The sequence below is a fragment of the Babylonia areolata genome, chromosome 7 (assembly GCF_041734735.1).
Source record: "Babylonia areolata isolate BAREFJ2019XMU chromosome 7, ASM4173473v1, whole genome shotgun sequence".
Taxonomy (NCBI): Eukaryota; Metazoa; Mollusca; class Gastropoda; order Neogastropoda; family Buccinidae; genus Babylonia; species Babylonia areolata.
The window spans coordinates 12,325,481-12,340,480 of record NC_134882.1 but is presented as its reverse complement, the minus strand read 5'-3'; the positions used below and the strand labels follow the sequence as shown (position 1 = coordinate 12,340,480).

The window sequence follows — 15,000 nt, the reverse complement described above, 5'->3', positions numbered from 1 at the left end:
ATGCTGTTGAACATGGTGATTATGATACACAGCGCTATCGACACGGAGTGCAATTGTGGGATCCCCAACTAGCCCAATTGGTTACCATGCGTGCAAGTTCCAACAGGACCCAATTCCGTCAGGGACTGATTAATTCCAACAGGACCCAATTCCATCAGGGACTGATTTATTCCAACAGAACCCAATTCCATCAGGGACTAATTATTTTCAACAGGACCCAATTCCATAATGGACTAATCAATTCCAACAGGGCCCATTTCCATCAGGAACTAATAAATTCCAACAGGGCCCAGTTCCATCAGGGACTAATAAATTCCAACGTGGCCCAGTTCCATCAGGGACTAATAGATTCCAACAGAGCCCATTTCCATCAGGGACTAATCAATTCCAACAGGGCCCAGTTCCATCAGGGACTAATAAATTCCATCAGGGCCCAGTTCCATCAGGGACTAATTATTTTCAACAGGACCCAATTCCATAATGGACTAATCAATTCCAACAGGGCCCAGTTCCATCAGGGACTAATAAATTCCAACAGGGCCCAGTTCCATCAGGGACTAATAAATTCCAACATGGCCCAGTTCCATCAAGGACTAATAAATTCCAACAGGGCATAAGTACATCAGGGATTAATCGATTCCAGCAGGGCCCATTTCCATCAGGGACTGATTAATTTCAACAGGACCCAGTTCCACCAGTGACTAATTAATTCCAACAGGACCCAATTCCGTGAGGGTACAATTAAACACCAAAATAATTCAACAGTATTTCCTTTTGTGAACAAGTTTCATTATTACACATATTCATTGTGTGTGTACGTGTTTGAGGGGTGTGTGAGGAGGGGTGCGTGCGTTTGCGTGTGCGTGCATAAAAACTTTTTTTTTCAAACCATATTCTGTAACTTTCTTTTCTTCAGAAATAAAGACGTTGAAAACAGAACACTGACTGCGTTTGTGTTTTCCTTGTGTTTTTTTCAGGAAGGAGAGTAGAGAGAGCAAGAGAGAGAAAAAGAGAAAGAGTTGTGTAGCCTCCCTTTGCCGTGACAAGCCGGAAAGGCGTAGTGACCAGCACGCCTATCCCTCGGTCACCGGCCAGTCCTCCTGCCTGGCCCCCTATCTCCCGCTCTCACCTTCGTCGTGGGACTTGCGGGGCATTACAGAGAGCACACGCTGCTCACAGTGCTTTCCTTGGAGACCGCACGGAACGAGGAAAGAAGGAACGAAAGAAAGAAAGAAAGAAAGGTTCGTCCCACGTTCTCGCCACGAGCGTTATCACCACGCAGAGAGTGTGGTCCATTTGAAAAGTCGGAACAACATCACAAGCTTGTTTCAAGCCGATCATTATACTGCCAGATTTATTCCGACTGGAAGTGTTTGAGACAAAGTCTTCAAAGGCAACCAGTGACCTTGTGTCTGGTGTTATCTGCCACTGAAGGGCACTACTGCCGACATTATTTATGACACAAGTATCCCACCCTTCTCCACGCCAACCCCCTACCCCCCCCCCCACCCCCCGCACGCACACACACACACACACACACACACTTCAGTCCCGCTGACCCTGGTAGGTTTGTTCAGTGAACTGTCACTGTTGTCACCAGCGCTTCCTCTTCCCACGCTCCTTCAGGATCGCTGCTCAAAGCTCACTTGATTACAGACTAATATCAATATATTGTTTTAAACACTTCGGTGACAGCTACTGACGGACAGGAAATAGAGACAAAATTGTAGATTGAAGAACTATAAAACGGTGACTGAATTCAACTGTTGCTTGAAATAGTTATTCTTGGAGCGGTAGATTTAAACCTATCCCCCCCAAAAAAAACGTGACCAGTTTATTTGTGCTTGAAATAGTGACAGATTTCAGAACTATGAAGAAGTGACTAATTTCAACAGTTGCTTATTTCAGCTGTTGCTTGAAATTGATATTCATCGAGTGATAGATTTCAGAACTATAAAGAAGTGATTACTTTCAACTGTTGCTAATTTCAACTGTTGCTTGAAATTGATATTCATCGAGTGATAGATTTCAGAACTATAAAGAAGTGACTAATTTCAACTGTTGCTAATTTCAACTGTTGCTTGAAATTGATATTCATCGAGTGATAGATTTCAGAACTATAAAGAAGTGACTAATTTCAACTGTGTCTTGAAATTGATATTCATCGAGTGATATATTTCAGAACTATAAAGAAGTGACTAATTTCAACTGTTGCTAATTTCAACTGTGTCTTGAAATTGATATTCATCGAGTGATAGATTTCAGAACTATAAAGAAGTGACTAATTTCAACAGTTGCTAATTTCAACTGTGTCTTGAAATTGATATTCATCGAGTGATAGATTTCAGAACTATAAAGAAGTGACTAATTTCAACTGTTGCTAATTTCAACTGAAATAGTAATTCTTCAATCTCGGTGACGTGCTTCGTTCCCACGATGACAACTTGGCGAATGTCATCGATGGAGCGCTCCTTTCTGCTGGTGGTGGTGGTGGTGGGAGCCGTGCTCTTCCTGATCGCCTCCAACATGATCCAGATCACGGACACCGGCCTCTTCTCCCGCTACGTGCTGGCCAGGAGAGACGCCGTGGGACAGACTCCCGGCGCCCTGTCGGAGGACACGATCGATCACATCGCCAGGGTGCTGACTGTGGAGACCACAGTTCCGCCAGTGACGGATCCACCGTGGATGAGTCAAACACCCAGACCCCTGAGGTCGTTCGTGCCCTCGCAGCCTCACCCGTTTCTGAAGGGCGACATCATAGCCAGCCCTGACGTTTGCCGCAACGTTTCCGTGGACCTGCTGATCGTGATCCACAGCGCCGTGGGCGACTTCCAGAGACGGCGGATCCTGCGGGAGACGTGGGCAGCCGTTGACACCATCCATAATCTGACGGTGAGAAGGGTGTTCTTCCTGGGCAGAGACATGTCCAGCAGTCTGACCCAGGTTCTGGTCAACACGGAGCAGGCCAATTTCGGGGACATCGTTCAAGGAGACTTTGTGGATTCCTTCTCCAACCTGACCCGGAAAGCGGTGACGGCGCTGCGCTGGATCAACAACCACTGCCTGCACGCTCGCTTCATCCTCAAGACGGACGACGACATCTTCGTGAACGTGTTCCGCCTGGTGGAGAACCACCTGAAGCGGCTGTCCGGCCAGAGACACACCGTCATGTGCAACGCCAAGGCCGACAACAGCTCCGTCATCATCCGGACCCCCGGCAGCAAGTGGTACGTGCCCAAGTCGGTCCTGGCCGGCAGGACTCACTGGCCGGCGTTCTGTTCGGGGTTCCTGGTGGTCCTGACCACGGACGTCATCCCGCAGCTGTACCGGGCGTCATTCACGGCGCCCTTCGTGCCCGTGGACGATGGCTACGTGTACGGGGTCCTTCCTCTGGTGGACAGAAACGTGTCCCTTCGGTACGTGGACATCAGCGGGGACCTGGTGGTGGACGACGGCAAGATGCTGTCCTACTACGAGAAGGGTCAGCGGTCCTACCTGGCCGGCACCGCTCTGAGCGAGTCGGGCTTCTTCAGGCTGTGGCAGGTGACGGTGACGGGACTGAGTTCTTGGGGCAGGCTGAGGGCGGGCATCAGTCACCTTCACGTCAACCTGTCAGCCATTCCTCTGTGACACACTCTCCTGACTCATCGTCCGTCTTCGTCGTTGTCGGCTGTGTGTGTGTGTGTGTGTGTGTGTGTGTGTGTGTGTGTGTGTGTGTGTGTGTGTGTGCGTGCGTGCGTACGTAGGTGTATATTGTGTGTGTGTGCATGCGTGCGTGCGTGCGTGTGTGTACGTGTGCGTGCGTGCGTGAGTGAGTGTGTGTGTGCGTGTGTGTGTGTGTGTGTGTGTGTGTGTGTGTGTGGGGGGGGGGTGATGGAGTGGAGGGAGAGGGTGAAGATGGGTGTCCTGAGGCCACAAACATGACTGGGCCATGTCTGTGTGCTGTCTGTGGGGATTAAGGGGGACAAGTCCGGTTTCCTTCCTGGATTGTCTGTCTCTTCAAAGACATGCTGGGTCAGCGGTTCATTACAAATCCACTTGGTTTATTAACTACCCCACTTTTCTGTGCCACTTTGTTTTTACCTCTACGCCTTGGTTATGACCTGTACGACCCGATTATTACCTGTGCGACCTGGTTATCACCTGCATGACTTGGTTATTACCTATACGACCTGGTTATTACCTTTACAACTTGGTTATTACCTTATGACTTTGTTGTGACCTGTACGACTTGGTTATGACCCATACGACCTAGTTATTATCTGTAGGAATTCATTATTACCTCTTGGACTTGTTTACTACCTGAACAAATTGGTGAATTGATTATTACCTGCTCGATTTTGGTTACTACCTGTAGGACTTGGATTTTACATGTACGACTTGGTATATTACATGCACGATATTTGGACATGTCTTGACACAAATCAGATTGAATCGTGAATGAGTACTTGTGACATGGATGTACAGACTACACACGAATGATAGGGCTCTCGCGTGCAGTAGTTTTGAAGCTGATATCACACACACACACACACACACACACACACACACACACACACACACACACACACACACACACACAATGAAAGAGAGAGAGAGAGAGCAGAACACGGCAATACACCTTCAGAACACAAACTGTACCGTCATCCTGAATGATGAAACTTGATCAATCGCCTGTATAGTACTGTCGTAAAACATATTGCATTGTTGTATTTCTTCGTTGCTGTCCATGTTATAGAATGCTGATGTTATTGATGTCGATATTGTTTGGGTTTTCTCAATGATCTTGTTCACATGATACATCATTTACTGTGTGTTCAGCGGTTTTTGATTGATACGGGGAAAGTAGAGATGACAAAAGAGAAAAATAAAAAAGAAGAAGAAAAAAACGGAAAAAAAAGGAGACTAAAGGGATCATGCGTGTTCATTCCTCTCTCTCTCTCTCTCTCTCTCTCTCTCTCTCTCTCTTTGTCTGTTTGCCTCACTGTCTCTGTCTGTCTGTCTTCCCCCTCTGTTTATCTTTCTCTTATTCGTTCGTTGTCTCACTCAGTCGCTCTGTGTGTACCCTACGTATACACACTGTTGACAACTGGGGAGTGTGAGAAAATTAATCATGGGACGACAAAAGCATTCAGAATATTCATTTTTAAAGACAAGACACACTGGTCAACTATAGTCTTATAAATAAATGAATATGATCGACCATCAGCTACTCAGTGATCACCAGTCTGCTTAAAGGCCTGAGCACTACACAGAGACCGTTCTTCTACGCATTGTAAATGATCTGTTGAAATCTCTAAACCAAGACAAAATTTCTGTTCTTCTACTTTTGGACCTTTCTGCAGTCTTCGATACGATAGATCACGATATTGCTTTTTTTTTTTTTTGAATCAAACATTTGGAATTACAAGCACTTCCCACAACTGGTTTCGATCTTATCTCTCTGACAGAAAGCAAATTGTCCTTGTAGACGGAAATAGATCTTTCGAATCCACTCTTAATTTCGGCTTTCCCCAAGGCTCTGTGCTGGGCCCAGTGTTTTTCATACTATACACCACCTCACTTACACCTTTCATTGACACTTATTCCATCTGTCATGAAATGTATGCTGATGACACCCAACTTAAACATTCTGATTCCCCTCCAAATTATGAACATCTTATTCAAACTCTCCAAGACTGACTGTCACAGAAGTAAAAAAAATTGGATGACAGAAAACAAACTGAAACTAAACGATGATAAGACTGACACCCTCAGACTCCTTCCTCCATCAGTAGATGCCACTTCCCTGCCTTCCACTGTCGATCTCGGAAAATCTTCCATCTCATTCTCTGATCATGTCCGTGACCTTGGCTTTTTCCTCGATAAAGATCTTTCCATGCAGTATCACATCAGCAAAAACCTGTCAAGCAGCCTACTTTGAACTCAGACGATTCAGCTCCATACGCCACTATCCTCACGCTCGACGCAACCAAATCACTAGTTAGTTCATACATACTCTCTAAATTAGACTATTGCAATCTCTCTCATCGGTTGTCTGCAAACACTTCTCAAACCACTACAGCAGGTACAGAACTCTGCCGCTAAACTGATTTATAAAGCAAAACGATCTGCACACTGCACATCCCTTCTAAAAGAGTTGCACTGGTTACCCATAGAGCAAAAAAATCAAATACAAAGCCGCCTGTCTCTGATACCATGTCATAATTATCTGGAACTGCACCCTGATACCTCTCTGACACCTCTATGTTCCCTCCCGTTCTCTTCGCTCTGCTGCTGATGATAGAACCTTCCGCGTCCCAAAATACAAAAGAGAACAGCACGGTGGTCGAGCCTTTTCATCATCTGCTGTTCAAATATGGAACTCTTTGCCTCACCACGTCCGTCACAGCCCCTCACTGGCTTCCTTTGAATCTAACCTCAAGACTTTCCTCTTCCAGCAGCATTTCCTCTAGACCCTCTCTCATACATGAAAGTAGTTAGTTGATTGTGTAGGTATATTTGTAACGTTGTATTGTGTGTGCGTCAAATGTATGTATGTTTGTATGTATTGTACGTACGAGGTTGTATGCGCATATATATGTTTATTGTGCATGATTGTGAGTTGAAGACTGAGTGCATTTCGCATGCGTGTGTGTGGACTGCAAAGCGCTTTGTGCAATGAGGAAAGCACTGATAAATGTTCAGTTCTTCTTCTTATTATCATTGTTAAGAATATGTATTTATTCTTACGGCGCGCGCGCACACACACACACACACAGACAGATATATATATATATATATATATATATATATATATATATATATATATACACACATATTTTTTCAGATCCACCAAATTTGAATATGTTACTTCTCTCTTCCACAATCGATATTGACTATCTGTTTCGAAAATAGTATTGAATACAAGCTTTCTGTACGCATGCACGCGCACACATTCACTCGCATGCACGCACGCACATACACACACGCACGCGCGCGCGCGCACACACACACAGACACAGACACACACATACACACACATGCACGCACACGATCACATCACACCTTAATGATCTCTTTTTTTTTGTTTAATTAAAAAAAAAAATTATTTTTTTATTTTTTAAATTTTTTTAAAAGATCTGTGATCGTATCATGGGACATTCCGAGACTGAACTGGAATTGATAGTTGGTCCTGTAGCTCCCTCCCTGGAATTAGCGTCGAAGTGTCGGAGTGTGTGTGTGTGTGTGTGTGTGTGTGTGTGTGTGTGTATAGTTTTAGTTTAGTTTAGTTTAATTAGTTTAATTTAACGTCTTTTCACTGTTAAGTGATATTAGACGGGTTAAAAAAAAAAAGAAGAAAAAAAAGAAGAAGAAAAAAAGAAAGAAAAGTATGTGCGCATAGGAGACGAGGCGTGGGGTACATGAGAAGAGGTGGTGGGATGACTATAGTGTGTAGTGGAAAACGAAGAGCTACGAAGAACTGTAGTGACTAACAGTAAATTATAACATGAATTACGACGGTGAGTTAAACATCTACATAACAGTAAAAAAAAAAAAAAAACAAGAGAGGCAAGGCCTTCAAGACTCACTTGTGATACATTAAAAAAAAAAATCCAAGCTTTTTATGTATTGATTATAATTTCAAAATGTAATGTTTAAGATGAGAAAGATCAGTTTAAAGCAAATTAACTCCCCTAGCTTTAATTACAGAGTAATTTCCCTTTTTTTTACTACCTGCACCAAAACGTTAACAAAATAAATAAAACTTCCATGTTTAGCAAAAGAAGTTCCTGTTTGAACAGAAAATGATAATAATGACTGCTCTTGTTGTTGGGTCAGAATATCAGATCAAAGTGCCAAGTTTAGAGAATACAAAAAATATTAATATAACAGTAAATGCAGTTTGCATATAATTAGGCTTCATTTAAAAAAAATTTTTGTGCCCATCCCAGAGGTGCAATATTGTTTTAAACAAGATGAATGGAAAGAACTGATTTTTCCTATTTTTATGCCTAATTTGGTGTCAACTGACACAGTATTTGCAGAGAAAATGTCAATGTTAAAGTTTACCACGTACACACGGACACACACACACACAGACAACCGAACACGGGGTTAAAACATAGACTCACTTTGTTTACACAAGTGAGTCAAAAAAAAAAAAAAAAAAAAAAAAAAAAGCATGCTAATGATAACAAAACCGTGATCAGTCAAAGGTAGATACCAACTGGACTTTGAATCAAACATTCAGAAATTTTCTGAAGTGATGAATAATTATTGAAAACATCTCCTAAGGACAAATATGTGTTTGGTGGAAGCTGGTCGGCTAGTTTTTGAAAGAACAGTTGTCTTGTTTTTGGACACTGGACAAGTATGTGGTAGACATTGACTTCTTTTCCGCCACAGACACTGTGTATTTTTGCAAAATTTAGTTCGTAGGGCATTCAAACGGAATCGATGAATTAAACTTCTACCTGGTCTTGACTGGGAGACAGATAAATCATTTAAGTAAGCCTTGGGGTTGCTTGCTGTAACTGTCTTTATACAGTGACGGTAATACTGGCAGTCTAAATCTTTGGTCTATGTTTATGGCGATCACTTGACACTTTTTCTATACACCTATAATATTCTTGTAGATCTAAGGGAATCCTGAGGAGAATTGAGCCTTCGCTGTTTCGCGCTGCCTTTCTGGCAGCCTGATCTGCCCTCTCATTTGCAAAAATTCCACGGTGAGAAGGTACCCAAATAAAAGTTACATGGATGCCTTTCATCGATAATTGATGTACAATGTGTTTTATTTCTGTGATCATCTCAAGGCGTGATTTTTTTAATTTGTAGATCTCAGTGCATTTAACGCCGATTTTGAGTCTACGCAAAGTAGGATTTGACTATCCTTTTTTTTTTTTTTTTTAATGAAAATCTAGAATGTAGTTTATGGCCATAAGTATGGCGACGAGCTCAGCAGAAAAGATAGAAAACTGTTTGACCAGGTGGTACATTTTCTCACGGTTCATTTCCGGTATAACAAAAGCTGCTCCCGCTGTGCCATCATCAAGAACCGTACCATCTGAAAAGATTTTAAGATAATTTCTACAATCATTTTCTATGTGAGAGCATACGGAACTCTTTAGTATATTCGGCGAATCATTTGTGTGTGTGTGTGTGTGTGTGTGTGTGTGTGTGTGTGTGTGTGTGTGTGTGTGTGCAGATTTGTGTTTGGTTTTCTCATTTCCCAGGATGGTATGGTTGAGAATGACGGTTTAACAGCAATATTTTAAAAATCAACTTCTGAATCGATGGCGATACCTTCAGTAAATGTATTAGCAAGGTTTAGGGACTGGATTGTTCTGGCCCTTTCTGCAAAATCTTTGTCTGATGTTTTAAGTGGACTTCATTTTTTGAGAAAGTGTCATACACTGAGCTTCTTAAAACACATTTTGTGGCAGATACTTTTCTGTGTTCACCAAGGGGTAGTACACCTGTTTCTCTGTAAGTTCCTAAGACAGATGTGTGTGAGGGGACTCCCAGAGCGAGTTTATAGGCCTTGCAATCTATACATTGTAACTTTTTAAAAAATAGGTATTGTGATGCATTGAAGAACGCCTCCTGAGCATATGTCAACCATGAACGTACGACAAAGATATAAGCGCTTTGACATCCTGTCCCCAGTGTTGTTTGCTAACAACCTTGAGAAAATTCAGACTTCTTCTCGCTTTGTTTATTATATGCTCGACGTGGTGCTTCCAGGTAAGTTTGGATGTTCGATAAACTCCCATAGATTTGACTGTATGTGTATGATTTATGACAATACCATCTAGAGTGAAAACGGAGTTTTTCGAGATCATATCCCGAATTAAAAAGCATAATGCTCGTTTTCTCTTATGATAGGGTTAGTCCATTTTCTATCATGAATATGCTAATTTTATCAATTTCGCGCTGGTAAACTTTCTTTGTATAGTTCAATACCGTGGTTGGAGTTTTGCGTTTCATCGTCACCTTCATCCACAAACAAATATCATCATCGAACTGCGATAACGTTGTTTCTTTTGATAATGTTTTCGGTAGATCTGCTGTCAGTATGTAAAACAACATAGGTGCAATAGATCCTTGAGGCAAGCCCATTTTAAGCGGTCGCGAGTTTGAATATGTGTTTCCTACTCTTATTTCTATTTGTCTATTCGATAAAAAGTCCTTAATATAATTGTACATATGACCAGTTATACCAATTGTTTTAATCTTGTACAGAAGTCGACGATGCCATACTTGTTCATAAGCCTTTTTGACATAAAAAAATGTTGCTAGAATATTTTTCCGTCTCGCAAACTGTTGCTTGTGTTGTTAATTTTACCAAATGATCAGCCGTGGACCGGCCTTGTCGAAAACCAGCTTGGTTGACAGGGATTACTTTGTATTTTTCACAGTAATGTACTAGCCTATTTAGTATGATTTTTTTCCCATGTTTGCATGTGTGGGATGTTAAAGCGTAGCTGTGTTTGTCTGTTTTGGGTTTTCCCTGTTTGTGTATTGGGACAATGATTGATTGTTTCCAATGAGCGGAATTTTACCTTCACTCCAGCATTTCTGAAATATCGAGTGAAGAAAATGTATCATATTCGGTGGTAAATGTCGCAGCATTTCATTGTTACTGAGATAAGAATGAATTCTTTGACGTCATGAAGTGTGATTGAACAATTTAAGTAATGGTCAGTTAAGGTACTGGGGTCCTTACATATTTCATTATCTTCTTGATTTTCTCTATACTTTGTTTCTCTGCTAGTCCACTGGTACTACTTTTTTTTTCGCAAACATTTGAGCAAAGGCTTCAGCCTTCTCCAAACTTGAAGGTAGATATGAATTGGGTAGTCGAATGGGGCACTGTGGTGGGGGTGGGGTCAGACAGACAGACGGACAGACAGGCAGACATGTATAAAGAAACAGAGTCAAATAAACAGTCAACCACAAAACGTTGTCTTTAACAACCTCTGTCAAAACTCCCACCACCATTCAACAGCAACCTCACACTCTTGTCATGATAACTTTTCCTTCCAGAAACGCGAGTCGACGACCCCCTCAAAAAAAGACAAACTCACATCGGAGAAATGGTCATCCGTCTGCTGAAATACAGGCACGCGGCATGTCTGTTCCTCTGCCTGTTAGCAGCGCCGCCTCTGGTGTCATGGATAGCTGCCCTTTGGTCGCCCGATAACGTGGTGCTGGACCTAAGTGGAATGTCTATTCCCGCGGTGTACAGGCGGGCTGTGCGACATGAGGATGGAACGATCGACCTCACCATCAACATCCCGGCCTCTGTGGATGTGCTCAAGAGGCTCCTTGATCGACAGGAGCAGCTGAAGTAAGTCACCATTTTTACTTTTCAGTTTCAGTTTCAAGGAGCTGGTGAAAGCGAGTGTGTGTGTGTGTGTGTGGGGGGGGGGGGGGGGATGTCTGGGGGGGGGGGGGGACTGATCCCTGTACACCACACCACATCTGCTGTTTAAAGACAGAGAGACAGTCTGACAGACAGACAAAGACAGAAAGAAGAAGAAAGAGATACAATTCTGCATTATCTATGGGAATGTAACCATGTACAACATTTTTGGAAGGAGTTTGTGAGATATTTAAAAGAAAAGTGTTTACATTGTGATAGACTTAACCTGAATGACACACAGGTGCTTTTGGGACATAACAAAATGAAAACTGATGAATGTTTCTCATATATTTTATTGATAGCTAAATTCTATGTATACAAATTTAGAATCAACAAAGTAAATCCAACACTACAAATGTTCAAAAAAGACCTCAAACAGGCATACGAAGTAGACAAGTATGCCTTTAATATAACTAACAAGTTTGTGGAAAAATGGGCACTTTATAACTGTTTAATACAAGATTAAGCTATGCAATGCTACCTTGGAATTTTGCCATTGAACATATATTGTTTTGCTGTTGTGGACGTGTCAGTACTTAGAACTTAATTATGTGGTTACCCTATGTACTTTCTAATGCACAAAACATATAAATTATGTATGTGTAAACCTTTGTCTGAATAAAAAATGTTGAAAAAAAACCCAGACAGAGACAAACAGAGACAAACAGAGACAGAAAGATGGGAAGAGAGAGAGAAAGAGAGAGAGAGAGAGAGAGAGAGAGAGAGAGAGAGAGACAGACAGACAGACAGACAGACACACAGACAGACACACAGACAGAAAGAGAGCAGATGTCTGACCTTCGTATAAGCCCAGTGCGCTTATCATGCCTCGAGTCCTCCCTCACCCCCATCCCACCCCCATTGCCCGACCTATCTTCATTTTCATTTCTCCCTATATATCACACGACCAGCATCAGTTTGCTGATGATAATTCTTGTAGTTGCTGCGTGCTAGGTATTCCTGGCCTTCCTTTATTCAACATTTGATACAGAATCTTTAACGTGCATATGGTATTTGATCTTCTGCATGTGCACACAGGCGTTGGGGTTCCAGCTTCAAGCAGGTCTGCACATTTGATGACCTTGAAGAGATTAAAAAAAGAAAAAGAAAAAAAAGAAAAGAACCAACAGTAACTCTGTCTTTAACGAAGTACATGCTCCTTGAGTGGAACCGAGGATCCTCCATTTGAAAGTAAAATTTTCTGGCCTTTCGGCTATGGTGCCATTTGACAAAGAACTTTTAAGGATTTCTTGGCCGTCAAGGGTAGAACAGGTAAGTGGCAGCCTTGATATACAACAGCCTTTTAAAGGTTGCAGACCAAGTGATATAATAACAACAACAACGATGATGATGATGATGATGATATTAATTAGGGATCTAGTTGAGTGCAGCATTCGCTCTAGGAGCACACTCGTGGTGCTTTATAGCAGAATGCGAGCAACATTATCAAGAAAAAAACAACATCGGCAAAACATATAAATTATTACATAACACATGGTAAAACGAATAGTTCATCAACACAGGCACCATGCAGACTGTTTAAAGCTATGCACAACAACATAAAACCACACACAGACACTAAGTAAGGTAATCAAATCATCCACGCAAACTCACACATCCACAAACACCATCCAAACTTACAGTCTTCTTCATCCATCACGTACACAGAATCCGTCCACAATGTAAAATGAAAACCACACATGTAGAACACAGTAACACCGAGTGGAAACTCCGACACTAATCGAGTGCAAGTCACTGCGAGGACACTATTCATGCAAATTTTCATTTCAGGTCAGTTTCTCAAGGAGACGTCAATGCTTTCGGACAAACCCATATACGCTACACCACATCGGCTAGGCAGATGCGTGACCTGCATCATAACCAAACGCGCTTAGTCAGGCCTTGAGTGCATGCTTTTATTGACTCACTTGTGTAAACAAAGTGAGTCTATGTTTTAACCCGGTGTTCGGTTGTGTGTGTGTGTGTGTGTGTGTGTGTGTGTGTGTGTGTGTGTGTATGTCCGTGTGTCTGTGTGTCTGTGTGTCCGTGGTAAACTTTAACATTGACATTTTCTCTGCAACTACTTTGTCAGTTGACACCAAATTTGGCATAAAAATAGGAAAAATTCAGTTCTTTCCAGTCATCTTGTTTAAAACAATGTTGCATCTCTGGGATGGGCACAAAAAAGTAAAAAAAAAAAGAAGCCTAATTATATGCAAACTGCATTTACTGTTATATTTATATTTTTTGTATTCTCTAAACTTGGCACTTTGATCTGATATTCTGACACAACAGCAAGAGGAGTCATTATTATCATTTTTTGTTCAAACAGGAACTTCTTTTGCTAAGCATGGAATTTTTTTTTTATTTTGCAAACGTTTTGGTGCAGCTGGTAAAAAAGGGAAATTACTCTGTAATTAATGCTATGGCACTTAATTTATCACAAGTGAGTCTTGAAGGCCTTGCCTCTCTTGTTATATACACGTACCTGTCAGAGTGGATTTCTTCTGCAGAATTTTGCTAGAGGACAACACTCTCGTTGCCAAGGATTCTTTGTCAGTGCGCCAAAAGGTGAAGGGTGAGAGCGGGATTCGAAGTGGAGTGATGGCCTAGAGGTAGCGCATCCGCCTAGGAAGCGAGAGAATCTGAGCGCGCTGGTTCGAATCACGGCTCAGCCGCCGATATTTTCTCCCCCTCCACTAGACCTTGAGTGGTGGTCTGGACGCTAGTCATTCGGATGAGACGATAAATCGAGGTCCCGTGTGCAGCATGCACTTAGCGCACGTAAAAGAACCCACGGCAACAAAAGGGTTGTTCCTGGCAAAATTCTGTAGAAAAATCCACTTCGATAGGAAAAACAAATAAAACTGCACGCAGGAAAAAATACCAAAAAATGGGTGGCGCTGTAGTATAGCGATGCGCTCTCCCTGGGGAGAGCAGCCCAAATTTCACACAGAGAAATCTGTTGTGATAAAAAGAAATACAAATACAAATACCCACACCCTCACAAACACTCTGTTTTAGCAGCTGAGTCTTGTTAACCATCCTTCCACCTTGCTCCAAAATTCATGCTAATTCCGTGCAAATGTAATGCCCGAAGCAGAGGTGTTCCAGTTATTATTGTCTCGTTTCTTTCCTTTGAGAAACTGCCTCTCATCCGAGTCGTGCATATTTTACTTGTATTTGCATCGTTCGGAAGAGCCATCTGTGATGGCAATGTTATGGTCCATTCTGACAGGACAAAGACGTATTGTAGTTTTTTTTCATTTGTCGCCGCAGCTGTGACGTATTGTATTGTATTGTATTGTATTGTATTGTATTGTATTGTTTACTCTTTTTCTCACAACAGATTTCTCTTGGTGGTGGGGTGTGGAGGGGGAGGGGCGGGGGGATGAGGGGGGTGGGGGGGTGGGGTTGGGGGGGGGGGGGGGGAGGGGAATACTAGCGACTGCGGGATTCAAACCAGTGCACTCAGATTCTCTCGCTTCCTAGGCGGACGCGTTACCACTTGGCCAGCACACCACGATGTGACTGATGGAGCATTGCTCATGGAGAGCTGCACTGGCAGACTTTTTTTTCACCCTTTC

General features: G+C 42.4%; 2 protein-coding genes across 2 annotated transcripts in view; both read left to right on the top strand.

The window, feature by feature from the left end:
• LOC143283710 (beta-1,3-galactosyltransferase 1-like) overlaps window positions 1-15,000 on the top strand; it is a 39,697-nt gene that overhangs the window by 21,650 nt on the left and 3,047 nt on the right. Inside the window, exon 2 of the mRNA XM_076589960.1 lies at window positions 11,035-11,338. Within this exon, the coding sequence (XP_076446075.1) occupies window positions 11,085-11,338 (254 nt within the window). The 5' untranslated portion in view covers window positions 11,035-11,084. The remainder of the gene's footprint in view (window positions 1-11,034; window positions 11,339-15,000) is intronic.
• On the top strand, window positions 2,437-4,878 carry LOC143284187 (beta-1,3-galactosyltransferase 5-like). The gene has a single exon (XM_076590855.1). The coding sequence runs from the start codon at window positions 2,437-2,439 to the stop codon at window positions 3,631-3,633; it is 1,197 nt and encodes a 398-aa protein (XP_076446970.1). The 3' UTR covers window positions 3,634-4,878.